The following is a 27412-nucleotide window of genomic DNA, read 5'->3' on the forward strand; positions in this document are numbered from 1 at the left end:
TCTTTGAATAAATGGAGAAATCTAATGCTAATACAAGTTGCATTTTATTGTTTTTACTGACAGCCTTTAACACCTGTCGCCTTAAGGGGGATTCCATCATGGCACATGTAATGCAGTATGATCAACTTATGTTGTCTTTAAAGTATAAAGAAAATAACTATTTTTAGTACCTGTGAATAAGTCGTTTATGATTTAATTTTTTGGAGTCAGCCACCTGCGTGGGAGAAGTTTCAGTTGGTCGCGTTACACGACCCCACCACTAGGTACCGCCAAACACGACACTGCATCTTTTAAGGAGATCAAAGAAACTGACATGATTTTAGAAATTTGTTATCAGTTTCCAGCGAGGACGAAACATTGAGTGTTTCTCTAAGATGTCCGAGCTCTTGCTTAAAAAAATAAAAAAACGCTGCATAATTTAATTTGTTAATGAGCTCGGCTCCTCGCTCCCATGTGACGGTAATTAATCAACTTGCCAAAGAGGCAAATTAAAAGGGCTCGAGTACATTTCCTAATGACAATTGGTTCCCTCATGACGCCCGAGGTGGAGACGAGCTGATCAGAACCGCCCACACAGAGACACACGGGCCTCACTCCAATCACCGGGCTGAGTGGACAGATGGACACGCAGAAGTCTGTCACACACACACACACACACACACACACACACAGCTCCAGAGATTAATGTGCGCGGCCCGTTTGACCCGATCACATCTCACAATTAGAGGACCGATTATCTGAGAGCTGGAGTTTTCTGTCGTCTGATGCACGAGAAAAACACAGGATTATCTGCATGTCTAAATACTTATCAACTTTATTTTGGATAAATTATCACATAATCCTCTGACAACGGTTAATACTAATGAAATTAAATAACATTTAAAAAGCAGAAACGTATTACATTTCACAGTTACTTTTATTAAATAGTTTCATACGCATGCACTAGACAGAATGAACGACACATTCTTTACTGTATAAATAAAACATGAAATAACCGTAAAATGAAGCCCCTCATGTGACGTTAGCCGGGCGCTCTGTGCACTATCCTGGAAGAAAACCTCTTCCAGAGTGCTCTGGCCCTCAGACTGGGCTGAAGTTCACCTTCCAACAAGACAAATACCCTAAGCACACAGCTAACATAACAAAGGAGTGGCCTCAGAACGACTCTGTGACCATTCTTGACTGGCCCAGCCAGAGCCCTGACCTAAACCCAAGGGAGCATCTCTGGAGAGACCTGAAAATGTCTGTCCACCAACATTCACCATCCAACCTGACGGAACTGGAGAGGGTCTGCAAGGAAGAATGGCCGAGGATCCCCAAATCCAGGTGTGAAAAACTTGTTGCATCATTCCCATGAAGACTCATGGCTGTACGAGCTCAAAGGGCTTCTGCTCAATACTGAGCAAAGGGTCTGGATACTTATGACCATGTGATAGTTCAGTTTTTCTTTTTTAATAAATTTGCAAACATTTCTACATTTCAGTTTTTTTCTGTCAAGAAGAGTGTACATTAATGAGAAATAAAATTAACTTCTTTAATTTTAGAAAATGGCTGAAATTAAACAAAGTTAACATTTTAAAGGGGTCTGAATACTTGTACCCACTGTACATCTTTAAAAATGATTTGCAAATATTTCCTTTACAAAGGTTGGTTATCAGTGTTATGAAAACTATATATGTGTTTTAATTATTGCTATCCCAACTGCAGTGGCAATAGTTTATAAAACAGATGGACACAGTTAGTTGTTGGAGTGTAGTTGATTGAATTGAAGTGTGTGTGTGTGTGTTCAAGGTTCAAGGTTCAAGGATTTTTATTTGCCATCTGTGCCTAGACCAGCAGTCCAGATACATCGGAATTATTTTGCAGGGTTCTCCGAGTCAGCAGAGGTATAGAACAAACACACTCTAATAATAATAATAATAATAATAACTAGAACGGGCACTCGGTAGAGCGCATACCTTCACCGCAGCCACTTTTTTGGTACCTTTTCATGACCTTGACCTTTGACCCGATCGATCCCAAAATATAATCAAATGGTCCCCGGATAATAACCAATCATCCCACCAAATTTCATGCGATTCGGTTTAATACTTTTTGAGTTATGCGAATAACACACAAACACACACACATACAAATAAATACACAGCGATCAAAACATAACCTTCCGCATTCTCAGAATGCGAAAGTAATAAATATATAAAAAACACACTGTACATAGGGTGGTAAAAGAATATACAGTGCGTATGTGTGTGTGTTTGAGCCTCCAAAAATAACCAAACACTATTTCAGTACGAGTCTGTTACAGCAAAAAAAAAATAGAAATTGAAACATTTGTGAGTCACAAAACTAAACAAACAGAAATAGGATCTTTGCGCCCTGAGCGCGGGGAGTCGCTCCTCTTCTCCACTAAAGCTCCTGCTGATCAGGTCTAATATCACCGGCTCACACCATCAGCAGCCTGGAATAGACGGCCTGTATAGTTAGAGATGTATCCAGAGGTAATAAGTGCTGCTAGAGGACCATGAAGTTTATATGTTGGCTCTGTCCGTGTGTTGTGGATAGATGGGTTGCTTTCGCCCTGCGCTGGTCTTGTGCGCCCTGGAGAGCCAGGCTGTAATCAACAAGGACTTAATTAGAGAGGACTCAGTGGGAGGCGCAGGACTCGCCCCACCAAGTACAGAAATACCCATTTCCTTCAAACATGGGCCTCGTGTTCTCACTGCAATGTGTTCCAAAGCTGAAAGCAGCTCAGTTTTAGTGAATGAATCAACACATTGTGGTACAACACTATACACATTGTCTTTATGGGGATCTTAAGTATTCCTCCTGTGTGAGGAAATGTGATTATATACATAATCAATACTACATTGCTGATCCCTCTCATAATTCAGAAATAAATGCAGAGTAAAAAGGTTTGATCCCACATGGACGCCTCATAAGTGCAGGAGGAAGAAGAGGAAGGGAGAAAGGGAGGAAGGGAGGTAGAACGAAGGAGGAGAGGCTGGTAATAGAGGGATGGACATCGTTTTGAACTGAGGAGACCTTTTAGAACTCAGGAAAAAAAGAGTCATTATCACTCGAGGAGGAGGACGGATGCTCGGAGACTCTTTCACTCTTCCTTTCTTCTGAGTACTCTGTCTCCTCTCTGTCTTCGGCCCGGTTCACAGGAGAAGCCCAGGATAACACTTTCTGTAAGTATGTGTTCATATTGGCAAAGAATTAAAAGAAAGTTACTAGCCAATATTTAATGTGTATCTCAGAGCAGTCCGTGTATTAATATCAGTTCATATTGTTTAAAGTTAGTTCATTAAACCAACGTGGTGGAATATAACTTAGTACGTTTACTCAAGTTTTCCAGTTCTAGGATACTTGCACTTTATTTAGTATTTCCATTTCACTTTAAACTTACACTCAACTACATTACAGGGAGGAATATTGTACTAAATAATCCATTGTAATGATTCAATAGCTACAGCTAGAGTTTCTGTTTATATTATATGGTAAATGATGACTTTTATACTTAATACTTTAAGTAGATTTTGCTAATACTTTAGTAGTTTTACTTAATTAATATTTACATTGCAGGGCTTTGCATTGTAATGGTTTATTTTACGTTATTGAAATGCCTCTTTTACTTATATAATATCTGCTGCTTTTGACCATCAAGATTTTTCTTCATTATATTTAAAGATGTGTAATGTTGTAATGGATATGTATCCCATGTGTCTAATCTACTGAACTCTAAATTAACCGACATTTATATGTTTTTTAATAAAATATGCTTTGAAATGGTCTATCCTCTGCCAGTGGCTCCATCTTTGCAACTTAATGCTTATTTTCACTTTATGGTTGAGAAAAACTTTTCCAAAACTAACACGTAGGTCAGACTGAATTGGAGTAAATGTGTAATTAATAATGGCCAAGATATGTAGGATATTTATATTTGATGTAAAGATGCAGCCATAAAACAACGCTGCTGTAAATTGAAAGAAAATTCAAGAGTTTGAGACATTAAGTCTAAAATGTCCTGAGATGGGTTAATTGCTATGTGGTGCCTGATGGCCTTCAGTGGACCCTCCAGTGATATACAGGGAATGTAATTATGGCTATAATTATGAGGATTCAAGGGGCAGTGCTGTCCTGTAGCTAAACATCCAAGGATGAAGACCCACCTACCATGTGGTCCAGCAGAGTACACATGTATGTGCGACCACACAGGGAGGGAGGGGGCTTCTCACTGCGTCCATCAGAGCAGCAGCAGCAGCTTCGCTGTCGCGCGATGCTGATTAGAAGCTTGTCCTTACAGCTTGGCACTGTGTAATTAGACAGTCTATTCTAAATGGTAACAGACTGAGCCGTGCACCACTTGGAGCTCGACTTCACATTGAGAAGAAGAAGAAGGATGGAAGAAAAGTAATATAGGGTCAGGAAGTTTATGCAGTCGACATACTGTCGGTAAATGCTGGTTTTACTGGAAGCAGAAATATCTTCCTCAGCTCTGGTGGAGCAGACACCAGCTGCTGCCCAGTGTAAATATAGAGGCCACAGCCTCTGTGCTCCCCTGGAACATAGCTTCCTCCTGGCTTTGGTGTGGTGGATGGGTGGCCTCCCTCTACTTCACAAATTATAAGGCCTTCAACACCAAACTCACTGTCTCCACCCCGAATAAGTAATGGCTGCTCAACTGCCTGCTAAAATAGATATGTTCCAAGAACAGCAGAAAAACCTGAGTGAACATGAATCCTGGAGTTGCATTGTTTTTGGTATGTGTCTCTTGCAGGAAAGACGGAAACAAGTTAGTATTGGCAATGAGCCGCGGTAAATATCGAAGAGGTCGCAAGATTATTAAAAATATATGGGGGAAAAGAAACCAACTGGACGGGGAGCTCATGAGTGAGCTTCATGGTGCTGGTGGATGTTTTCTGTTTCCTTTGGAGAGTCGGGCCAGTCTTTTATGAAGCTTAGCTAATCACTTCAGGGCTCTAGCCTTCAGGGGTATCGAGCCTCTACATTCGATATGAAAATACATATAATACCTTATTTGATCCTAAAAGCCATTGCTGTCGTTGCAGGACTCGGAGGAGAAGATGAATTCCCGCGTGTTTTCGCTCGTCTCCTGCGTGGCGCTGCTCTCGCTGTGCCACGCCACTCCTCTGTTCTACAACACATCCATGGACGGCAGCGGGGATGAAGCCGAGCTGGAGCTCCTTTTTCCAACCGCTATCTCCACTCGAGCGCCTGTTCAGGTCTCTGCTGCCACTGGAGCTCCCACCCTCACCAGCACCATCACCAACACCATCACCATCACCATGATCCGCCTGAAGGACTTCGTCCTCACTCGCGTCGTGGACTTCCTGCAGCAGAATCTGCTCATCATCATCGTCGTGACCTCTCTTCTCATCGTCATGGTCTTCATCATCTGCTGTGCCTCCGCCATGAGTCATAAGCGCAAGCTGGAGGCCTCCAAACCGCCTCCGAACGCGAGCAAGAAGCAAGTGGCTGATAAAACGGGCAAAAATCCAAGTGAGCCCCAAGAGAGGCCGTACGCCGTCGACCACGTCAAGAGGGTCCAGACTCAGAGCGCGGCCTCCCCCAAGCACCTGCGCACGCCCTCCAAGGCTCTGGTGGGCGAGAGGGGCAGAGAGGTCAGGTCGTCGCCACGCCAGGAGGCCAGGAAGGTGAGGGAGGCAGAAGAGGAGCCCAAGCACAAGGAGCAGCCCAAGCGCAAGGAGGAGGTGCAGCAGAGCTCCGGCCCCAGCACCAGCTCTGGTCATTCAGGCTGCACCTGCCACCTGAAGAAGGCCCACCACTGAGGCCGGCTCAGGGCGGATGTTGGCTTGAGAGGCGAAATGTTGCAAACACGGCATGAAAAAAGATCAGACAGGTTGGTTATGCTGCACACATATGGAGGAATATATATAAAGGCCTTTGTGATTAGAATCTGGTTAAGCCCATTTACAACTTCCACCAAGAAAGGTCTTGGTGAAGCTCATGCCCTTAAAACATCTAATGATTAAACAGTTAAAGAGTTCATGAATATATGGACTATGGGTGGAAAATAATTAATTGATAGAAGATATATTACTAGATATCTAAAGACTGAGTTGTGTTGCTGCATGAATCCTGTCTATAAATGTTGCATGTCACATTTTTTGATACATACAAAGATTAAAAAACTAACACTTTGAATGCTACATGCCAACAACTTTAAAGTGGCTCTGTGGTCCGTTTGTGTAGCTGAGATCATTTTATCACTGAGTGGTCTGAACCGCCTACCATCATATCACGGTTACCATCATATCACGGTGCCATTAAAGTAGCATCACTTGAAACTGCAAAATAAACATTTTGCTTTTGGGTTTGTTGTTTTTAAAGAAAGACAAGAAAAAACTATATGTTGAAAATAATTAAGAATGAGAATCCTGTATTTTGCCATGTTCTCAAAATTGAAATGACAAAAGAGAATTTGTTTGTTCTTAATACCGAGTTGTATAAAACCATAAGCCTGTCCATAGACAGAGGAATCCCCTCAGTACGTCCTGCTGTACGCTGGAGCATCTTTTCTTTTAAAGCAAAACCGTTGCTGCTGTAGAGAAAGTAAAGCGAGACTCCAGTAAAGTCGATTTGTTGAATAAGTAACATAACTATCACTTTATATTTACATTCATATTTACTTAATTGTGCATAATGTTATTTGTATTTCACTTTCCAAACCTAATTCACAAAGCTTTACACCAAAAGCACGTTGTGCAACTGTGTTATTTCTGGGAAGTTTAAGTAAAAAACATACATATATATCTATTATCTGTCTGTCTATATATTTATTTGGTTGATAGTTCTGCTGATGTGCCTTCAACATGAAACGTAAGAGTTCTGGGGTACAAATACTTTGTGAATCAGGTTTGTTTTTATAATAAGTAATACTTATGGTTAAGATAAATTGTGTGTTTTGTTTTTAATGTAATAATTTGTAATGAGTCAAAACTTGCGTACGGAGATAAGTAGTTGGTGGTGTAACAGGTTTAACTTTAACTTATGGCGGCTGAAAATATCTAAAAATCAGACATATTTGTCAAATTTATCTATATATAATTTGATTAAAAATTCAGACTACACTCAAGAAGATAATTTGTCAACTCACTATCCCATCGAGGTAATTAGTGACTGAGCATCTCAACCAGGATGAGTTGTGGATGAATGAAGGGCCAGATGTTTGTCATGTTTAAGCTCTTTAACCCTTGTGTTGCCTTCGGGTCATTTTGACCCGATTCAATATTTAACCCTCCTGTCAATTTGAATTCAATGTTTAATGTCGGTGTTCAAACAAACATAAAGTACCTCACACTTAAACTTGGAAAACAATATTAATTCTAATAATTATGTTAGGAAATATAAAGGTAACAGGAGGGTTAAACATTGAATCGGGTCATATTCGGGTCAAATTGACTTAACCTCAGATTGACGTCCTCACATGTTGCCACTCAGATGATTCCTGTTTATTGTTTACAAAAAGGCAGTATTCTTTGCTTTTGTTAAATACAATTGTTGATAATGATGTTTTTGTCATTATTAAAAAATGTTGGCCACAGTCTCATGATGAACGACAACGCAGCCCAAAAGAAACCTAAAAAAGCAACAAAAACAAACTTAAAGCAAGGAATCCGTCTTTCTGCCTGTGTGTGTGTGTTATTCAAGTATCACGAGAACCATCCCATCTTCTTCACACATGGTGGGTTAATTGCTGTTGACAAAAAGAGGACAATTAGGACATTAGACACATTGAAATGTTGCATGTTGAGCGACTACATACCTGCTCGTGTGTCCCGCCGGCCGCTCTGCACTGAGCTCATCGTTCTGATGACGTCGTCCCCACAGGTCACTTCATCAGCACTGTGCTATAGCTGTCGTTCAATGAATAACAGTTAATGATAACTTAACTATTGTTGACTTTGTGAGTCGACTATCAATCTGCCGTCAGAAGCATCTCGTTGTCCGGTAAATATAGTTATATATAATATATAGAAAAGATACAATGTTCCACTGTAAATAGTATTTAATTGCATATTTTTAGGCACTTTTGGGGCTTTTTGTAAAGTAATTCTTGGGGATTAAAGAACTCGAGTGATGTGGGCTGTTCTTTTGGATGTAAGACTCCTCTGGAAGCCGTGTCACAATAATCAATTATGCTACAGATCTTCTGACTTGTTAAGTCCAAGCTGTTACACACACAGACACACAGACACACACACACACACACACACACACACACACACACACACACACACACACACACACACACAGACAGACAGACAGACAGACACACACACACACACAGTAACACTAACTCTTCCACTCGAGGATATGATTGGCCTGGGTGAGCCAGCTGGCACCATCACACCCAAACACAGGCCTGCAGAAGGTATCAGAGCCTGGAGAAGATGAGAGCTCCCTTTGTGATTCGCTGGCTACTGTTCAAGATTGTTTAAATATTTGAACAGCAGTCCGCCAGAGACATACGGAGCATGGCATGTGCTCTGTTCAAATCTTAAGACATGATTTGTTTCATTGAAGTTCAAACAAAGCAAAGACATCCTGCCCACATGTGCACAGTGCAGGTTTGATTGCTCACTTGTCTATGTTGATGCTGCACATTGCATTTTACAAATATGGATACAAATAGCGGAAATATGTTTTTTTAAATCTTTACAAAAGAGTCAAAGATTTACTCAAAATGTCTGAAGCAGAAGGATGTTTTAAATAAAGTTTGAGCGTAAACCTTAAAAGTCCGCTCTTGGAAGATCAAACATCAAAGATGACAGCTCAGCGTCATGCGTCGCTCTGCTGGGTGAAACGCGAGCTCTGGCAGTGCCTCGCACCCGGGTCAGATTCCTCGCTCTTTTGTCAATGAGGTGCTAAATAATTCGAGCAAATACTACCTACCCCTTCACTTTCACTCTTCCCACCAGGGGAGTCACACGGTCACGGGACCACCCACCAACGCTCTTCAGTTCAAGGAACATATGTAACCTCAGATAAGGAAGTACTGGATACATACCTGCATCTTTTATTTATCTATCTTCTTTACTTCGATAATATCCCCTTGTAGTTTGTATTTTGACCCTTTTCAGAAGCAATATGAGCTCTCAATCAATTTCAATGGTGAGGAGGATCCAGCATAGTAATACAGCACCTTAAGGCTGTCGTTAAACTTTGATGAGCATTTGAAGGAATTGAACAACAGCGGTGGTTATATCTTCAGCGAGACGTGGATCATGTAGGGACCGTTTGGTGACCAGCCTGCTCATCTCAGAGGAGGAGCAAATAATACCGGAGGAGAAAATGGTAAGTGCTAAGTCTTTGTGTGTTTATCTTTTGGTGCTTCATTCCAATAAGTCGCCCTTTGTCCGGGGTCTACGAAAAACCTTTTGTTACAACGTATAAACCGCACATAAAGGGTGCTTTAGCATGAAGTTGTACCCTTTTTCTTTTTGTTAAAGCAAGTGAGAAGTGTGTCTAATGTGGTCGTCTCTCCTCCATTACTCCTGGCAGTGAGCCATGCTTTGGTGCCGATGTGGTGTCCTACTGGTTCTCTGTCCACTGGCCTGCCTCATAACGTTTCCCTGCCCTCCTGGCTGCTGCTGTCCTCGTCCAGGATCCCTGGTTTTGTGCGAGTCCCAGGGCCTCAGGTCACTTCCTCGCTCCGTCCCTCTCAGCACCTCGGCTCTATCTGTGGCCAGGAACCAGCTCTGCAACGTGGACCACCTGCTCCGGCCCTTCTCTGGCCTGCAGGAGCTGAGCCTCAGTCACAACCTGCTGGCCCGCTTCCCTCGTGGCCTGCCCTCGAGCCTGGAGTCCCTGCTGCTGCAAGAAAACCGCCTCACTTATATCACCTCAGGTGCCCTGCGACAACTGGGGAATCTCACTCGCCTGGATCTGGAGGACAACCGTATCCGTGCCATTCAACCCGGGGCCCTTCTGGTTCTCCACAAGCTGCAAGTCCTGACTCTGAAGGGGAACCGGCTTACAAGCCTCCCTGTGAATCTTCCTCCATCTCTGACCCACTTGGACCTCTCTGCAAACTGCATCTCTGTCCTGGACCTGCCCTCGCTGTCTGCCCTGGTCAACCTGCAGGTCCTGAAGATCAACAGCAACTGCCTGCGTTCGGTCCCAGAAAACGCCTTTGACGGACTCCCACGTCTCAGATCGTTGGACCTCACCAACAACCTGTGGGTGTGCGAGTGTGACATCTTGTATCTGTACCGCTGGCTGCTGAGTGGTCGGCTGAGGATGGCCACAGACCTGGTGTGCAGCGAGCCGGTGCATCTTGCTCACCGCCTGCTTCTTAACCTCTCCGTCATGGCCATCTGTCCTCGTGTCTTGAAGCCAAATGAGAAGGGCCACCAACTGGACCCTAACTCTGCACTGGAAAGACAGCTGCAGCCCACAGGACCGAGCTCATTTCAAAACAACAGGTATGTGGGAAGCTTGTCAGGGCGAACATCACAGGAAACCACTGTTGGACTTCTCCTCAAAGATGTTCACAAGACTTGTGTGTTGCTCAACTACTACTCGTTAGAGACCCTTACATATGAAGAGTGTTTGTCCCTAAATAAAACACAATCAGTCAGCCCACCCCATTTCAAAAACTCTACTCCTACCCCTGACGAGGAACCGAAATGTAGAGACAACATCACAGGTCGGACCCCCCAGAATAATGCAACCTCAGCGGAAGAGTTTTTGCTCTCCACCAACAGAGATGCAGTCTGGCCCACTCGCGGCCCACAACAGGACTCGGCCGTGGTCATCTCTCTGCTCGCTGTGTTATGCGTGTTAGTAACTCTCCTCATGCTGGCAGTGCTGCTGGTACTGAAGAAAGTGCTTTTGCGCCGACAGACAGTGGCTCCGCTTGATGTCGGATCTGGTGGATGACATCGGCACAGACGCACTGAACATGTTTTTAATAAGAGTCACAATAAGCAGTCTCATACAATATTATGTATCTGTACTTAAGCTGCCGACGGAACTGCATTTACAAAGGGAATCCTCCATGTGGGACCAGAGGTGTTATATAAATTCGAGCCAAATACGGCCTGAATGCCAACAATGTCAATAAAAACACACCACGGCCTATCGTTTCTGATTCAGGGTCTTTTTGTGTTCTGTGATGAAAACACCAACAACATCTGATATTTTTTTAAGAGATTGTCAAAGCGTCTTTCACACCCAGAGGAGGTCGTAAAAGCTATTATTATGAGGACCAATCTTCCAAACAGCACATGGCTGGTGCTGGTGCTGAGACATAATAACAGTTAATAACCCATTAACTGCCAGCATGCACATGTTACTCCTTCTTGTCCTGTCGTTTTATCCTGTAGTCCGACAGCGCTGCTTTTATGGCATCTTCTGCAAGCACTGAAAGAAATGGATTGAGGAGGTTTTAGAGAGACTTGAAGCATTAATCTCACCAAGAATCATTCAGCCAGGTGACGTATTACAGGAAAACCTTAAGAAGTGAGTTTGAAAACAGCAAATTTATGAAAACTGAATAATGTGTGTGACATTTGGAAGTTAAACAGTGCTCTCCATCTCGATCATTGAAACACAAAAGCAGGGACTATCTTTTGGAATACTGGTGTTCATTTCTTGAGTCAGTAATGTGTATGGTCTTTGGTCTGTAACTTGGCTCGCTTTGAACCAACATTTAGCATTTTTTTTCATGTATCTGTAGGTTACAGGGACGAGATAAAGGCACATTTGATGCGTTACCTTTGAGTGATATGAGCAGAGAGCATTCAGCTCCGGTCTGATTAACAGTCTGGTAAATAATAGCAACGAGGACGTAGAGTTTCGTAAAGAGGCAACGGCCATGTTTAAATAACGTTATGAACTGTTAACGAAAATCCACGAGGGAGGACGGGGACACTTTTAGTTGACAAACATCTAAATGTGGGAGGCGGCGCCGATGAACGAGCTCCTACTAGCGGCCAACAGGAGGAAGTGCACGTTGGGGGATCCACGGTGGGTTTTCAGGCTCCACCTCTCGCGAGACTCCCGACTCGCGGGTTGTTACCAGGCAGACGGACTTCCAACATGGCAGCATCAAGCGACGAAGAGGAAACGCATTTGCAAGACATGGAGGAGGTAGACGCAGGGATAGAGAAGAGAAAAATGGGATCGGACGGAGAAGAAGAGGCGGAGGAGGAGGGTATGGGAGAAGAACATTCAGAAGAGGAAGAGGATGAGGGGAACTCGTCGGAAGACGAGAAAGAGAACGAAGCAGAAATCCAACGATTGGAGGAGCAGGTAATCAGCCGAGCTGAGTGCACTCGCGTTAGCCGAGGAGCTAACGGGAATGAATGGGTGGTCACGGTAAACACGGTCCGCTACAACGAACCGGCAACGACAGCTTTCAAATCACGAGCTGCTCTGCTCTGCTCTTAATTGACACGTATAGACACCAGACAGCTGCTGTTATTGAACACAATTAGACGCGCTGGATAGGACGCCATTCACTGAAGCTAACCGTCGCGATTAGCTGACATGCTAATCTGTGATGCTAATGACTTCTCGTGTCGTACGCGCCTTTTTTACACTCTCAGTCCAGTGGGACATCAGCTTTTAGTTTAGTTAAAAAGTGCATGTACACAAATCAAGTACACATTTCCCGTACTATACTCGGTCTCACGCTTAAACGTGTTGAATCTGCTGTTTTGATAGCCGCTCAAAACACGTTTTGAAGTCAATCTGTTGCAGTGAATGCTGTCTGTGTTGCCACTAAACAGTCGAGAGAAACCACATGTAGCTTTACCATTACTACAACGACTCCGTTGGTAAGGCACACTCGGCTGGAAACTAATATTGACTAACGGGCCGACCCTGCAGCGAAGCCAACCGTCGGAACGGTTATACTGAACAGTTGTTGTTGCTTTTGAACTTCATGGTCATTTTTTAGGCTGACGTTGTGCATTTGATTAGTGATGACTAGATAGAGATTGTGTCAATGCTATGTTTAACATTGTGCACAATAATAAGCCTTGGTACTGAATCATTGCTTACATAAAATGCATAATTAGGATATGTTTATTTGTAGTGTTTAATATATTACCCTCCTCTTAATTCTTCAGCTGTCAATCAATGCTTTCGACTACAACTGCCACGTTGATCTCATCAAGCTATTGAAGCAGGAGGGAGAACTTCTCCGTCTGCGAAAGGCAAGGCAGAAAATGAGTGAACTTTTCCCACTCACTGAAGGTTGGTCATGTCCGCGACAGTTTTGGGCTCCGAAGTATGAGTTGACAAAACTATGACCATTATTTGCAACTGAAACCACATTTTAATGAACCCTACAGAGATCTGGCTGGATTGGCTCAAGGATGAAATCCGTCTGACTGAAGAGGAGCCAAACCGGGAGAAAGTATATGAACTTTTTGAGACGGCTGTCATCGACTATATCTGTGAGCGCATCCCACTGTTAACAGCTTTTGATTACACATTCAGTCATTTCATGTATTTAACATTGAATTCCATGTCGTTATCCTCAGGTCCAGAGATCTGGCTTGAATATGCTCAGTATTCAATTGGTGGCATGGGCTCACCAGGTGGGATAGACAAAGTGAGATCCATCTTTGAGAGGGCTGTGACGGCTGTGGGACTACACATGACCAAGGGACACGTGGTGTGGGAAGCGTTCAGAGAGTTTGAGAACGTCATGCTTTCCACCGTCCAGGTTTGTGTTTCAATCACTCGGCTCTTATCGGTGGTCCGATATTTGCACTAATTTAGTCGCTGTTTGAATATATAGTTTTAGGAAGCAGTATTGGATATTTGCGGATTATGTCAATCACCCTTTCTCCAGTTAATATTGTGTGTTGCTTTTGAATGAGGACTTACTTAACTCGGAATGAATATAAACTTCTTCGTTGATTTTTAATTCCTGTGAAATTTGCAAAAATCTGACAGCATTTTCTCCGCTGTGTTTCCCCCAGCCTCCACATGGACAGATTCTTAATCAGGAGGAGCAGGAACAGCTGAAAGCTCAGATTGAGCGTCTCCATACACTGTTCCGCCGCCAGCTGGCCATTCCTTTTATGGGTAAGCATGACGCCTCTTCTGTCCAGTTGAGCTGCAGTTCAACAAACAGGGTTCGTGTTGCAAGGATCGTATGCCCAAAAAACTAAATGACGCCATTTAAAATGATACCGCTGCCTTGTTGGATAAGTTAAGTGTGACATGGTTGTGATGTGGTACAGATTTAGAAAGAGGACACTCCTTTCAGTTTGTTTCATGAGAGGGCGAAATGTAGCCAGATGGTCTCGTGTTGTGCTTTTCTTTCTCTCCCAGCTGAATGGGGACCAGAGGCATTTCTGTAAGGTTTTCAGTCCTTTATTATCGAACCATCTCACTTGTTGAACTAACTATTAATACCCTTAAGTATGAGACTGAGATTAGGCAGTACACATTGAACACTCTAACATGTAAGCAATACTTTTCAAAGTTACTCTAGTACAGTTTGTAAATGCTTTATGTGGTGTATGTCTCTTTATTGAAAAATGTCAGATTTTGAGAAAATGGTGCTGCGTTGCTTTGTAGACATGGAAGCCACGTATGCAGAGTATGAAGAGTGGTCTGAAGATGGGGTGGCGGACACGGTCATACACCAGTACAAAAAGGCTTTGCAGCAGACGGCGAAGTGCAAGTCTTTTGAAGAAGCCCTGGTAACTAACTCGACTTGATCGTTCTGTCGGCTGCCGTTGTCCTCCTTGGATGTGTTTAATAATGTGCGCCGGTTTTTAATGCATATCTTCTGCCTGTTGTTTTCTCGCTGCAGTTGGTAGCAGAACCTCCTAAACTGGCAGAGTATCAGTCCTACATTGACTTTGAACTGAAGGAGGGCGACCCGGCCCGGGTCCAGATCATCTTTGAGCGGACTCTAGCGGAGAACTGCCTTGTCCCAGACGTGTGGGCAAAATACACCACCTATCTGGTGAGTAGTGGTCAGTGTTTGGCATGGTGCTGTCCTTAAGGCTCCCAGTCAGACTGTAATGGTTATTGTGTAGAGTTTAGACTGGTTTCACATGGCACTGCCTCCTACACTGACGGCTCTTATCAGCACAGAACTGCAGACAGAGATTAACAACTATGGTCAAATTGTTGCACTGAGGTTATTTTAGTACATTTCAGCTGTTACTTTCTCCATCGGCTTCTCTTGAAATAAAAACGTGGACCTTTTACATTTTTGTAATGTGATTTTTGACATTTTAAACACTAAACTTGGACATTAACCTCATTAAATCTTCAGAATGAAATATCTCAGCTTTATTGAATGTTTTGGTTATTTGTTTTCTCTGGACAGAACCGTCAGCTGAAGATCAAAGGCATGGTCCTCTCCTCTCACGAGCGTGCAGTCAGGAACTGCCCCTGGACGATGGGTCTGTGGAAGAGCTACCTGCAGGCTCTGGAGCGGCACGGAGCCGACCACCAGACGGTCTCAGGTAACAACCAGAGGCCGGCGGAGCGGTTCAGATGATTACTGCGTTGCTGGACATGCAGCTGTGCACGTGTTATATCCCAGACTCAGCTGTTGTCATTGTCTTCCTCGCAGATCTTTTTGAAACGGCGTTGAAAGCCGGTTTCATTCAAGCAACGGATTATGTGGAAATTTGGCAGGCATACCTCGACTATCTGAGGAGACGTGTGGATTTCAGCAAAGGTGAGAGCAGATCTTTGTTTAAATAGTTCACCTGAGTTCCCTCATTGTTCCCTCACTCAAGTCGGTTCCTTTGTTTTTGTTTTTTCAGAATCAAGTAAAGAGTTGGAGGAGCTACGAGGAGCTTTCTCTCGCTCTCTAGACTACATGAAGCAAGATGTGGAAGAAAGTAGGTGGATCTGCATCCGACGGAGACGTCATCTTGTGGTGTTCTTGGTCGAGTTCATGAAGTATTTGTCTCGTCACTGTAGGATTTGGTGAAAGTGGAGATCCTTCTTGTATCATAATGCAGATCTGGGCGAGGATAGAGGTAAGACGTGTTACTATGACAACCATTTTCCCAAGTTGAGTTTGTGTTTAACCCTGCGTTTAATCGTTCTATTTTTAAATTTATTTAGAATTGTCTTTAATTAAATCATAGGTCAAAAGCAAAACGTTTTTCTTTTTTTGCATCACGTTTCTCAATGTGACTGTTGTAGCCGAATATTTACTACAAACTATATTCTTCACATGTGTTTAAAGTTCTATAAGCACAATGTCACATGTGTAATATGTAAACCGTCTGTACACCCCCCCCCCCCCCCCCAGGCCCTCCACTGCAAGAACATCCAAAAAGCCAGAGAGCTGTGGGACAGCATCATGACAAAGGGGAACGCTAAGTTTGCCAACATGTGGCTGGAGTACTATAACCTTGAGAGGTATGCAAGTCAATGTCTGAGTGGGGGGAAAGATAATTGAAGTGAAGTGCTGATGACTTTGAACCAAACCTGGTTCTTGATATTCATTATTTTATTTTGTACTTTATCTGTAGGTCCTATGGAGACCCGCTCCACTGTCGCAAAGCTCTCCACAGAGCAGTGCAGTGCACCGCAGACTACCCGGAGCATGTGAGTGAAGTCCTGCTCACATTTGAGAGGGTTGAAGGTGAATACCAATTAAAACATTATTTTCTTTAAATATACAACCTAAACATATAGAATATTTTCATTAACTACAGTGTCTGTATTTTGCGTCCTCCTCTCCAGGCTCTCTTGAGGACTGGGACGTGGCGGTGCAGAAGACGGAGACCCGGCTGAATAGGATTAATGTGCAACGGGCAAAGGTAGGAGCACAGGTCAGCATCCACCTGGAACGGTGTCATTACACGGCTTTTGGCTAATGCGTCCATGTTCTGTCCATCTGTGAGGCGGCTGAGAAAGAGGCCAACCTGGCTGGCCAAGATGTTGGGAGAGCTGATCAGCGGCGAAATACCAAGATGGACAAGAAGGGTCCGAAGAATGCCCAGAAGGGAACTCGAGCTGGGGAGAAGAGAAAAGCAGAGCAGTACGATAACACTGGTAAACCAGAACGGGCACTCGGTAGAGCGCCTGGTACTTGGCATGAGAGTGTGGGGAGCTTGATGGCATGTGAACATGTTGGCATTAGTTGCATGCCAATTGGATAAAAATTGACCTTATGGTAAAAAATAAGATTTTGACCGTTTCATGACTTTGACCCGATCGCTCCCAAAATCTAATCAAATGGTCCCCGGATAATAATCAATCATCCCACCAGATTTCATGCGATTCGGTTTAATACTTTTTGAGTTATGCGAATAACGCACAAACACACATACAAATAAATAAATAAATACACAGCGATCAAAACATAACCTTCCGCAGAATGCGACGGTAATAAAGATCGCCTGTATTAGAAGCCTGTTCTTATTTTAAAGCAACACCTATGCTGAAGAAATGCTGTTTCTTTTCCAAGGTACTAAAAGGCACAGAGGGAATGGGAACCAACTGCCAGAGCACATGGAGACCGAGGCGGGACTCTCTGGGAGGAACGCCCCCCCCGGCTATAAGCCCGCTCTACACGGCAATAAAAGAGCGGCGGCCGCTGTCAACAAACCGGACGATGACGATGACAAGCCAGAGCTCCGCAACGATAGCAGCAGCGTCTTCATCAGCAACCTGGCGTACACCCTGGAGGAACCCGAGGCCAAGCTGAGGACGCAGTTTGAGAGCTGTGGGCCCATCACACAGATTCGCCCGGTCTTCGCCACCAAAGGGAACTTCAAAGGCTACGGCTACGTCCAGTTTGAATCCACGGTGTCCGTGGCTGAAGCCTTGAAGCTGGACAGACGGGAGGTGGAGGGCAGGCCCATGTTTGTGTCCCCGTGTGTCGACAAAAACAAGAATCCAGACTTTAAGGTAAATATGAACAATTTACAGAAAGTCCAGGTCTTCAAAAAAGGCTCAAATAATCCTCCATTTAATTTACTGATTCTAAAATGTTTTCTTTCGCCTTTAATATATTATTCCTAATCGGTAAATCAATTTAATTCCATATGTCCAGGTTTAAGCCTCAGCAATTTAATTAAATCATTAGGAATTGTTATTGGTGTCCATTTTCTTACATCTCATGCTAAATGTGATGTAATCAATAATTTGGGATCAGTTTTCCATCCCACTTCGCCCACTATAACTATAAACCAGTGTTGAATAGAAATGCCGTAACACATCTTTAACTTGGCGAACCCTGCAGAAAGCTTCCCGTTTAACACGTCCCATTGAATGTCTGCGTAGATGTTCAAATACAACACGGCCATGGAGAAGCAAAAGATCTTCATCTCCGGGCTGCCGTTCTCGTGCAGCAAAGAGCAGCTCGAGGAAATCTGCAAAAGTCACGGCACCATCAAAGATATTCGTCTGGTCACGTACCGCTCGGGGAAACCCAAGGTGAGCCCTTGAGACGAGGACCCTATCCAGATGTTAACCTCGTGATTTCCACCGTTGACCTGCAGATTCCGTGTTGTCCTCACCCGTTGTGGCTTTGCAGGGTCTGGCGTACGTGGAGTTTGAAGATGAAGCTCAGGCTTCTCAAGCCGTCCTGAAGTTGGACGGCATGTGTGTCGAGGACAACACCATCTCTGTTGCCATTAGCAACCCTCCGAGCAGAAACGTGGATAAACCCGGTCCCAGCAGGCTCATGGCGGACATGCCGCGGCAGGTCTTTGGATCGTAAGTCGACGGGCACGGTCCTCTCTCACGCTAACTGGACTGTTCCGAGTCCCCTGAGCACTGAAACATGGCTGTTTTCTCGTTTTCCCAGGAGAGGACGGGCACGCACCCAGCTCTCGCTCCTCCCTCGCTCCCTGCACCGACAAAATGCGGCAGTTGGCAAAGCGGAGAATGGCACCGCGGCAACGAGCAGCGCGGCCGGAGAGACGAAGCCGCTGTCCAATTCAGACTTTGCCCGGATGCTTCTCAGCAAGTGAGAAGACGAGGGAGAGAATTACTGCCGCCTCCACACTGGACGCCATCTTGTGTCCTTCCAAATGAGTGTTGGTGACTCTTCTGTAATCGGTTCCCCGGCTTCCCTTTAATCTCAGTCTTGTTCTCATCATTCGTTCTGCGAGATTTGCCTTAATCGCCGAGCTCTCCTGCCCTCCATCGGAAAGACTCTTCAACCCAGACTTTTCCTTTGGTTTGTTTCAAGGGTGTCTTGGGAGATTGTTTTTATTAAAAGAAAAAGTATCATATTTGTGTGTAAATAGAATTTATCTAAAATGGTTTCAATGTGTTTTTTGTTGTGTAAGTGGCCGAGAGCTGAGATGCATATGGCAGAGTATTTTTTTATAAATATTCCTAACAACCGTCTATGTGAATGTTGTTTAACAGTTATATGCAAAAGTTCAGATGTGTAATATAGATTGTGTGTGTGTGTGTTTGCAGATGGATGTTCTTCAGTCAGATTTATCTTTATGTACTTATTTTTGACCTCCGAGGACAAAGTTAATAAGGCTAGCGAATACTTTTTACTGTCTAGTACAACGAATGACTAGTTTGACATCAACCAGTTGGTGATTCACCATCCACTATTAATCCTTAGTATTCACATGCTATGACATCTCCATTAGTCCAGTATTAGTTAATCGTCTTTATCTCGGCCTGTGGACATGTTGGGACAGTATAAACTGTCCGAGTGCTAGATATCAGTTATATTATTTATAGAACTGCTCGAAATTCTGTTCTCATTACTTTTCCCGTACATCACTGTTGGTGTGATCCGTCTGGCAGGGTGTCGAGTGATTTGCATGGTTTCCTACATCAGTCTGATATTTGTGTATTGTACCAAAACTGATTCAGAGAGAGATTACCCATAATCCCTGCACTGCGTGAAACTCGCTTATGGGTGTTATGAGTTGAGTTGATACAGGCACCAGTCCAGGCTCGGCAAACAACACAATGTGTTTGCCAGTTTCAGGTATCTCAGTTGTTTCCTTCTTACATTTTAAGTATAATGTATTTGCGTTTAAGCCTCATGGTGGGACAAAATTAACATTTTGTTACATTTTAGGCCCGAGGGAACTGTGATGGGTTTTGTAGAACAAACGAGAAAAATAATTAGTTAATAACAAATTTAAAATAGTTTTCCTTGCAGTCCTGCAAGAGTCCATTGATGGAAGGCATGAATTAGTTTAGGTAATAAAAAGGGTAGATCTATCTGAATGCAATAAAAGTACATGTGAAAAGTGTAACGGGGATCCTTGGAACGTGAAAGCCAAGTGCCGTTTGGTAAATGTGTTTTTCTTTGTTATCGGTCGAGTTGGTTGAGAGGGAGCATGTGACGGGCGCACCGGTCTGGCAGCTCTTCAGCATTTCGGGGACAGACGGCTGCCGCCATCGACACGTCCTGAAGCCTCCTTCCAAGAGAAGAGAATCTGGAGTGGACGGGTTATTCTGCTTTCTCATGTTGGAAGTCGACCATTTGTCCACTTTCCACGTTCGGATATCAACTGTTTGTGGACATAATGTCCTGTGTATCAATTTCTAAAAGGTCATAATTGTTTGTGATAAAATAAATTAAAGTTTTCAAACAAGATGGAACACAAGCTCTGTACTGCCTTCACCACGGGGGCCTCATCGGGAGAAAAGTCACGCGCCGTTTGGTGTTGATACTAAATGATGTCACGTGTACATTGCTTGTGTTTATATTTAAGTTCTATCGTGAAAGTTTGCAATTTGGTATTGAGGTAAATACGAAAAGAGGAGCTTTATTTGGTGTTTAATCCGTATTTATTTACCGGCTTGTCTTTTAACCATTTTCAATCCTTGCGTTTTGTGTTTCTGTAATAAAAGAAAAAAAGTCTTGCTTTTTTTGGAGTCTGAAACTTGTTTTAATAAATTCATGGAAATAATCTTTGTTCCCAATATTACACAAGTTTGTCGATTCTATAACAGTTTCATAGAACATTTTATTTTAAATATATAATCACATGAAAAACTTACTAGACATAATTTTCATCCCAACGGTCGATCGCTAACCGAGTGATCACATGATCACACGAGCGCCATCGTGACACAAGACATCCATCTTGCCTCTTCACCAGCAGTCGAACTTCAGATTGTATTATGATGGTAATGAAAATCCATTTCCACTCCTGTGGGGATATGGTTACACACTAAAAGTGGGAACAAAATGTTAAATTCCCTATCCTGGAGCATCCCGACGAATTGAGCAAATCAGCAACCGAAGCCGAGGCCGATAAGGGACGGAGCCAAAGGACGAGGCGATTCAAAACACGATTGATCTTAAAGAGCGCTGAGATCCTCCCGCCTCGAGGTCAGTTGTGGATCGGGATCGTCTGTTTGCAGTCGGGGCAGGCGTGGGCCCGGCTGGCTCCCGGCAGCCCCACAGCGTGCTCCGCGGTAGAAATCAGCAGCGTGTCCAAAGTCATCTCCGTACATCTGGCGATGAAGCGAATGAACGGCCGGACGTCCCCCTCGTTGGCCGTGTCCAGAGCCGCGTAATACTCGGCCCGTTGCTCTTTGCGAATCGTGATCGGTGGGTATCGCGCTTGCATGAGCGCCACGTTCATGAGCAGCCGCGCCGTGCGCCCGTTCCCGTCCACAAACGGGTGCACGTAGACCAGCTTGTAGTGGGCGAGCGCCGCGTACTCCACGGGGTGCATCTGCAGGGCCTCGTCGGCGTTCAGCCACTGGACCAGCTCCTGCATGTGCCTCTGCAGCTCCTGCGGGTGCGGAGGGACGTGGTGGCCCACAAACACCTGGCTGGTGCGCAGCCGCCCCGCCTCCACAGGGTCCACGTACCCGAGCACCCGCCGGTGGATCTCCAGGATGTCGCCGACGGTCATGGCTCCGGGCCTGGTCAGCAGCGTGGTGTTGATGTACTTCATGGCCGCGTCCACACCGACGGCCTCGTTCTGCTCCTGCAGCGTCTTCCCGGCGACCGCGTAGCGCGTCTCGATGATGTGACGGATCTCGGACAAGGTGAGCGTGTTGCCCTCGATGGCCACCGTGTGGTAGATGTGGTGGTAGTACGTTTCCTCCATCACCCGGCGGAGTGCGGAGTTGCCTTTCGGGATGGACATCAGCCGGCGGACTTTACTGTCAATGATGCCGAAGTGACGCCGGTCGATCTCTTCCACCAGGGGAAGAGTCCGGTCCCGGCTGACCAGAGCTCTCTCGTTACACGGCGAGATGGCCAAGGCCTTGGTGTACAGGTGGTCTGCCTGGACCACATCCTTCTCCTCCTCCAGGATGGTGCCCAGCTCCGTCAGGGCATCCACAAAGTCTGGATTCATGCGGAGCGCATGCACCAGCAGCTTGTGAGCCTTCTCCCTCTTGCCCAGTTTCCTCATCTCGAGCGCCAGCTGCAGCGCCGCTTTAGCCTCCAGCTCGATCTCTGCAATCACAACACGAAGGGCAGCGTCGACGCCAAGCACACATGTCAAACTCTGGAGGGCTTTCATCAACAGGGCTTTGCAATATTAAAAAGAAACACGAGATCCAGGCCCTCGCTCCAGCCGTGATCTTTATAGACATACAAGCAGCTGCATTCTACTCTGAATTACAACATGGACATTTAGGATGCTGCCTCACTGAACCGGATCTGGGTTTAAACGTCCAGTGCTGAGCTCAACTGTGCATGACGTCACCAGTTCCGTTCGTACCTTTGCTCGGCTTGGACCTCAGAGGCAGCACGTCAAGGGCCGTGAACGTGACGGCGAGGCTGGTGGACTGCACGGCGGGCGGCTGCTGGTCGCCCCCCAGCAGCTGGCAGCGGAGCTGCGCGAAGCCCTTCATGGCGGCGCAGCACTGGCCGCCCTCCCCCACCAGGGGCATCAGGACGGCCATCAGAAAGCCGACGAGGACACACAGCACCGGGGCCCATCCTCCGAGGAAACGGCCGCTGGTGTAACGACACTCCTTCACAGCAGCCATGACGGTCTCCGGTCAACTCCTCCATCTTCTCGTGATACGGTTCCCCATGTATTTGCACCCCGGCTAGGAGAGCGGGAGGGCGGCTGGCAGGAAGGAAAACACGGTCACCATGACTTACCAAGACGGCCGAGGAAGCTCAGCTCAGTTACCCGACTTTTAAAGCTCGTAAGGAGACTAGCGCGAGCGGGTTCAAGTGAACTCTACGTCACTTTATTGCGACTCTGAGCTGAAACTCAAAAACACCGACTAGCTGAGCGACGAGAGGCCGGCGGACTTGTCCTCGGTGTCGGCACAGTTGTGTACAAAATATAGACACATCGACCTCCTCGGTCCCAACGTCTGAACATCCTGTAATTTCATTGGTCCAAACACATTGAAGGGTGTTGCTGATTGGCTGGACACGTAGCAATACAACAGATGGTTCGTAAAGGTCTCTTATTGGTTGAAAATCGGCTGCGGCCCTGAGTTCAGCCTTTCAGGCGCTGACGCTGACGCAACCGCAGACTCTCTGCTGAATAAATATATTAAGAGGCCCACCATGTTGCACAACTCAATCAGATTAAACAAATACTATCCAAGGGCTAATATTGACTTAAATCACAGTGTATGTAGGCGAGACCATTTGTTTGCCATTTCAAACACAAAACATACCAATTTGACACTTCTTGTACCTTATCTGTCCATCACAGGAAGCCACCCAATCCCACCTTCCATTACATACAATCAGGTATTTTTTGGATATAGAAAAATATATTGATCTGTATTTTTTGGGGGGCTTATCATAGTTTTCTTGTCAGTATTTTCTTCTGAGTATTTATAGAAATGTCGAAATCATTATAAAACACCATCACTTTCTCGGAGTGAGAAGTTACAAATTGTGTGCTCTACTTTTACATAATTTGCAATAAAAGGTTGGTTTTGCCATGCCAGGCTGAATTAGCTTTGCTCCCAGTTGTCCTCTCGCTTTCGTTGTAATGCAAATAAACTAACAAACAGGAGAGGTCAGCATTGCTCTGTTATTCAAACACCACAGCCAGCATATTTCCCTCTGACTGCAGCAGGTCTCTTGGCCTCAAAATCACTTTCATCAAGATGTCTTCTTATGCAATCCAGTTTGTGAATGCCATAAAAAGGAATCCATATGTGTGAAGCTTTGATATTCAGATTGCCCTGCAGCCTCATGTGCCTCTGCTTTCTATTAACATTGTCGGTTCTATCTATATTTGTCCTTCATTTGTATTCAATCGTGTTAGGTTTCATGCATTGTTATTAAAACTGTGATATGCCTCAACTATCCATAGTGAATGTGCCTTTGGGGCATTTCCACCAGCTGGGAGCGCCTGTGGTGATGAAGATTGATTCCTGGCTTCGTGCCAGAGCCAATACTATTATACGTCTCTTCAGCAGATGGCAGGCTGGCTGATAGGCACCCAGCCGGAGACGGCAGCAACATGCTGAAGCCACAGACAGTGCAGAGGAAGTTATGAATGAACAACCAAATGGATGATTGTGTGTAGAGTAAAAGATTTAGTAGGTCTGTCTGAAATTGGGGAAGGGTTGAATTTGTCAAGTCATGTTGCACACTGTACTCGCAGTGAGCGGTGGAGCCGCACACTAACCTCATTTAGCACCACAGAGTCCCACTGTGTTGCTCCGGCCCACAGCTATTTCACAGATGAACAGAACACCAAATCTCCCAGATTGTCCACTTCCTAAAGACTTTATTTTGTAATTAATAATAGTAAAAACCATGTTTAGGTTTTTTACGCAATGTGTCAGCAGTGAACAGTGTCACTGTTGATAACAAAACCAGACATTTCAACAATATATATTATACATCTTTTTATGCAGATAACATTGCCAGAGGGTGTACAATAAGTGAGTATGTCTATTACTGGCAATTGTAATGATATATACAGATCACAAAATACAAATCTGAAAACTAACTTAGACAATGCCAGGAGAAGGACAGGGTATGAGAACACTTCTCATGTCAAAAGAATCATGTCCTCCTCCAGTGAAACCATTACTGATGAGGGAAAGACTCCACCTCTCTGAGGGATGGTCTTATCATCCACTTCAAACTATGATATCAGCCTCTTCTGCTTTCAAAAAGGATCTTTTTTTGTTGACGTTTTGTGACTGATGATGCATCTACAGATCAGGTTGTGACTTTTAGATCTGTTTGGAATTTCTTTATTTGCTTTCTGTTTTGAAAAAGTGAATTTCCATTTAGCTTAACAAGGTTTCGTGTGAAGCTGACTTGAAACTCCTCTTTTTTTTGCTCCTTAATTTTCCTTGACACTAAACTAGAGTGGGACCATCATTCTGTTATCTGGCTGCAGTCCAGTTGCCTAAACCACAGACGGGCATACCATGAGTGATGTCTCTGCCACTTCTCAATATGCTGCTGCAGTTGAGTTTCGACTCAGCTTTAGTTGAGAAAAAGCACAAATGTGACAGAATGGACGACTGAAGAAGGAGAAATGATGGCATGAAATGAACAGCCCTCGGGTCATTTTGTGGACTAGTTCTATGCCCATCTGGCATATGCTCATATGAGCTAAAACCCCCTCAGCTGTGGAAACAGACTGAGTCTGGAGTGAAAATCAATGATGAGTGCTAATTCCATTTTTGCTGTGTTTATGCAATTAAAAGCCTCGTGTGACTTTGGGATTATTGTCAGAATGGAGCAGTCACATGAAAAAGGAGGCATCTGTTATCTGTAATGCATTCCTGCAGTATGCTGTTATCTTCCCTATCAGTGTTGTTAAATGACTGTAATGCATGGAACATGAATTAGATGCTTTTTCGAAGCTGTGTGAGCAGTTGTTTCCACTGGATATTTTTCAGTGTACGCAAATGAATCAGTGGCTTCATGCATCAGCATGATCCTCACACCAGCTGACACGTTAACTTGAAGCACACTCAAGAGATGACCCGTCGCGGACTGTTAAAATAACACCCTGTCTTTTCAATACTCGCTGGAAGTGTGCTTCAAGAGGTAGAAAATCCATCTACCCACCTAGAGAAAATGACCTGTCAGGGGCAGGAAATAAATCCCTGTGGCAGAAGCTCCTCGGCCTCCCAGACCGGCTCATGCTCCTCTCTCCAGCCTCTGAGGAGCCATCAGCCTGCTGGCCTTTCTGTCTGAGAGGAGGCTTTGTTCTGGGTGACCAAGATAGAGGATCTTGTTAGACAGTCAAAGGAGAGGAATGATGGCTCTCTTTCCACTCTCTGAGTATGGATGGCTCAGAAAGCAGGGATGAGGGAGCCGTAAAACGGGTGACAGAGTGAAGGCGAGCTGGAGCAACAACTGTCCTTGACGGTCCCCGTACAGAATACCTAAAAGGACGGTTTGCTTCAAAATGCAAGATCCACACATGCATTAGCCGACTGACGGGAGGCGTCACAAGATGATTTGCGAGGTCAACCTAAGACAACCTATCCAGGAAGAAATCTGAGAGATTAAAACACCTGCAGCTAAAACAACAAGAGTCCAAGCTCTAAATCCTGTTTCACAACAGCAGTAATCTGATGTTTCCTCCATGCTGTCGTCAGAGTAGGTCAGAGGAAGGTGAAGAGATGTCGTTGCCTCCCCAGGTGTCAAACAAGTCATTACCGGAGCTCAGTGCTTCCCAGTTTTCCTGCACTGGGAGAACTGCCGCTGGGTGTCATTATCAAAACATTCAGTATATTCAACAAACGATTGCCTTCGCTATATATCTACACTCACCCAATAAAATACATTCAAACCAAATACTTGACATACAAACAATTGACACTCCCCCCCCCCCCCACACACACAATTACAAAACAATTTTTTTTGCCATTAACAATGTAACAAAGTTAAATAATACTAATTTAGCTCATTTATTTTGTGAAAATAACTGTTTCTGTTAGATTCTTGAGACACTACATTTGAGTGGGTCCTGAGGCTGTGTGACATCTCGTTTTGCTGTCAAAATATGATGCTTTAAGAACCTCCATATATCATCCATATTTGGATGAATGATACATGTTTGCGATTTTTACTTTAAATGAATAACATATGTTTAAGTTCAGGAAATGTAAATGCTTTTTGTTTATTCAGATATGACGTATTTATATATGACTAAATACGTGCTCTGCAGTGATCCACATCCTCTTCCTGACATATGAAAGGACTTCTGAAATAAACAATCTGCAAGGCTAAAACCCTGGACTACAATCTGTTTGGAAAATAATCTTTTGTTCATGCAAAATGTTTTCATACATAATGTGACTATTATTGCAAGAGGCTGTACTCTGAGTTACGTCCCTGACCTCTGGGCCGTAATACAGAGATGTTGTCTGGAGAGTCAACATGCAGTGGATCCAACACAGACTTCACAATGCGGCTGTCTGTTTAAGCTGTTCGTCCTCCACTCCCACTCTCTCACTCTCCCACTCTCTCACTCTCCCACCCTCCCACTCTCTCACTCTCCCACTCTCC

General features: G+C 44.6%; 3 protein-coding genes and 1 long non-coding RNA gene across 4 annotated transcripts; 2 read left to right on the plus strand and 2 right to left on the minus strand.

The window, feature by feature from the left end:
- Positions 1-3113: 3113 nt before the first annotated feature.
- tmem119a (transmembrane protein 119a) lies at positions 3114-7258 on the plus strand. The gene is made up of 2 exons (XM_056419647.1): positions 3114-3191; positions 5073-7258. The coding sequence occupies exon 2, from the start codon at positions 5088-5090 to the stop codon at positions 5811-5813; it is 726 nt and encodes a 241-aa protein (XP_056275622.1). The 5' UTR covers positions 3114-3191; positions 5073-5087; the 3' UTR covers positions 5814-7258.
- A 216-nt stretch (positions 7259-7474) lies between these two features.
- On the minus strand, positions 7475-8230 carry LOC130197292 (uncharacterized). The gene is made up of 2 exons (XR_008832420.1): positions 7811-8230; positions 7475-7741 (listed from the first exon to the last, which is right to left on the minus strand). It is a non-coding gene; the product is annotated as an uncharacterized LOC130197292 (long non-coding RNA).
- A 3854-nt stretch (positions 8231-12084) lies between these two features.
- sart3 (spliceosome associated factor 3, U4/U6 recycling protein) lies at positions 12085-20850 on the plus strand. Its single transcript, XM_056419316.1, has 19 exons — positions 12085-12303; positions 13125-13251; positions 13350-13454; positions 13542-13726; positions 13986-14091; positions 14590-14714; positions 14828-14983; positions 15353-15491; positions 15602-15709; positions 15798-15875; positions 15958-16016; positions 16295-16404; positions 16518-16630; positions 16732-16808; positions 16893-17043; positions 17459-17901; positions 18277-18429; positions 18530-18711; positions 18803-20850. The coding sequence occupies exons 1-19, from the start codon at positions 12091-12093 to the stop codon at positions 18966-18968; spliced, it is 2796 nt and encodes a 931-aa protein (XP_056275291.1). The 5' UTR covers positions 12085-12090; the 3' UTR covers positions 18969-20850.
- Positions 20851-20931: 81 nt separating this feature from the next.
- On the minus strand, positions 20932-23252 carry ficd (FIC domain protein adenylyltransferase). The gene is made up of 2 exons (XM_056419317.1): positions 22668-23252; positions 20932-22399 (listed from the first exon to the last, which is right to left on the minus strand). The coding sequence occupies exons 1-2, from the start codon at positions 22936-22938 to the stop codon at positions 21318-21320; spliced, it is 1353 nt and encodes a 450-aa protein (XP_056275292.1). The 5' UTR covers positions 22939-23252; the 3' UTR covers positions 20932-21317.
- Positions 23253-27412: the final 4160 nt, after the last annotated feature.

This window comes from Pseudoliparis swirei, chromosome 7 (genome assembly GCF_029220125.1).
Source record: "Pseudoliparis swirei isolate HS2019 ecotype Mariana Trench chromosome 7, NWPU_hadal_v1, whole genome shotgun sequence".
NCBI lineage: Eukaryota > Metazoa > Chordata > Actinopteri > Perciformes > Liparidae > Pseudoliparis > Pseudoliparis swirei.

Coding starts and splice junctions, on each gene's coding strand:
- tmem119a (XM_056419647.1), top strand. CDS start 5,088: ATGAATTCCCGCGTGTTTTCGCTCGTCTCCTGCGTGGCGCTGCTCTCG.
- sart3 (XM_056419316.1), top strand. CDS start 12,091: ATGGCAGCATCAAGCGACGAAGAGGAAACGCATTTGCAAGACATGGAG. Junction 16,405..16,517: donor GAGTACTATAACCTTGAGAG/GTATGCAAGTCA, acceptor CTTTATCTGTAG/GTCCTATGGAGACCCGCTCC. Junction 18,712..18,802: donor CCGCGGCAGGTCTTTGGATC/GTAAGTCGACGG, acceptor TCGTTTTCCCAG/GAGAGGACGGGCACGCACCC.
- ficd (XM_056419317.1), bottom strand. CDS start 22,938: ATGGCTGCTGTGAAGGAGTGTCGTTACACCAGCGGCCGTTTCCTCGGA. Junction 22,400..22,667: donor GAGGTCCAAGCCGAGCAAAG/GTACGAACGGAA, acceptor TTGTGATTGCAG/AGATCGAGCTGGAGGCTAAA.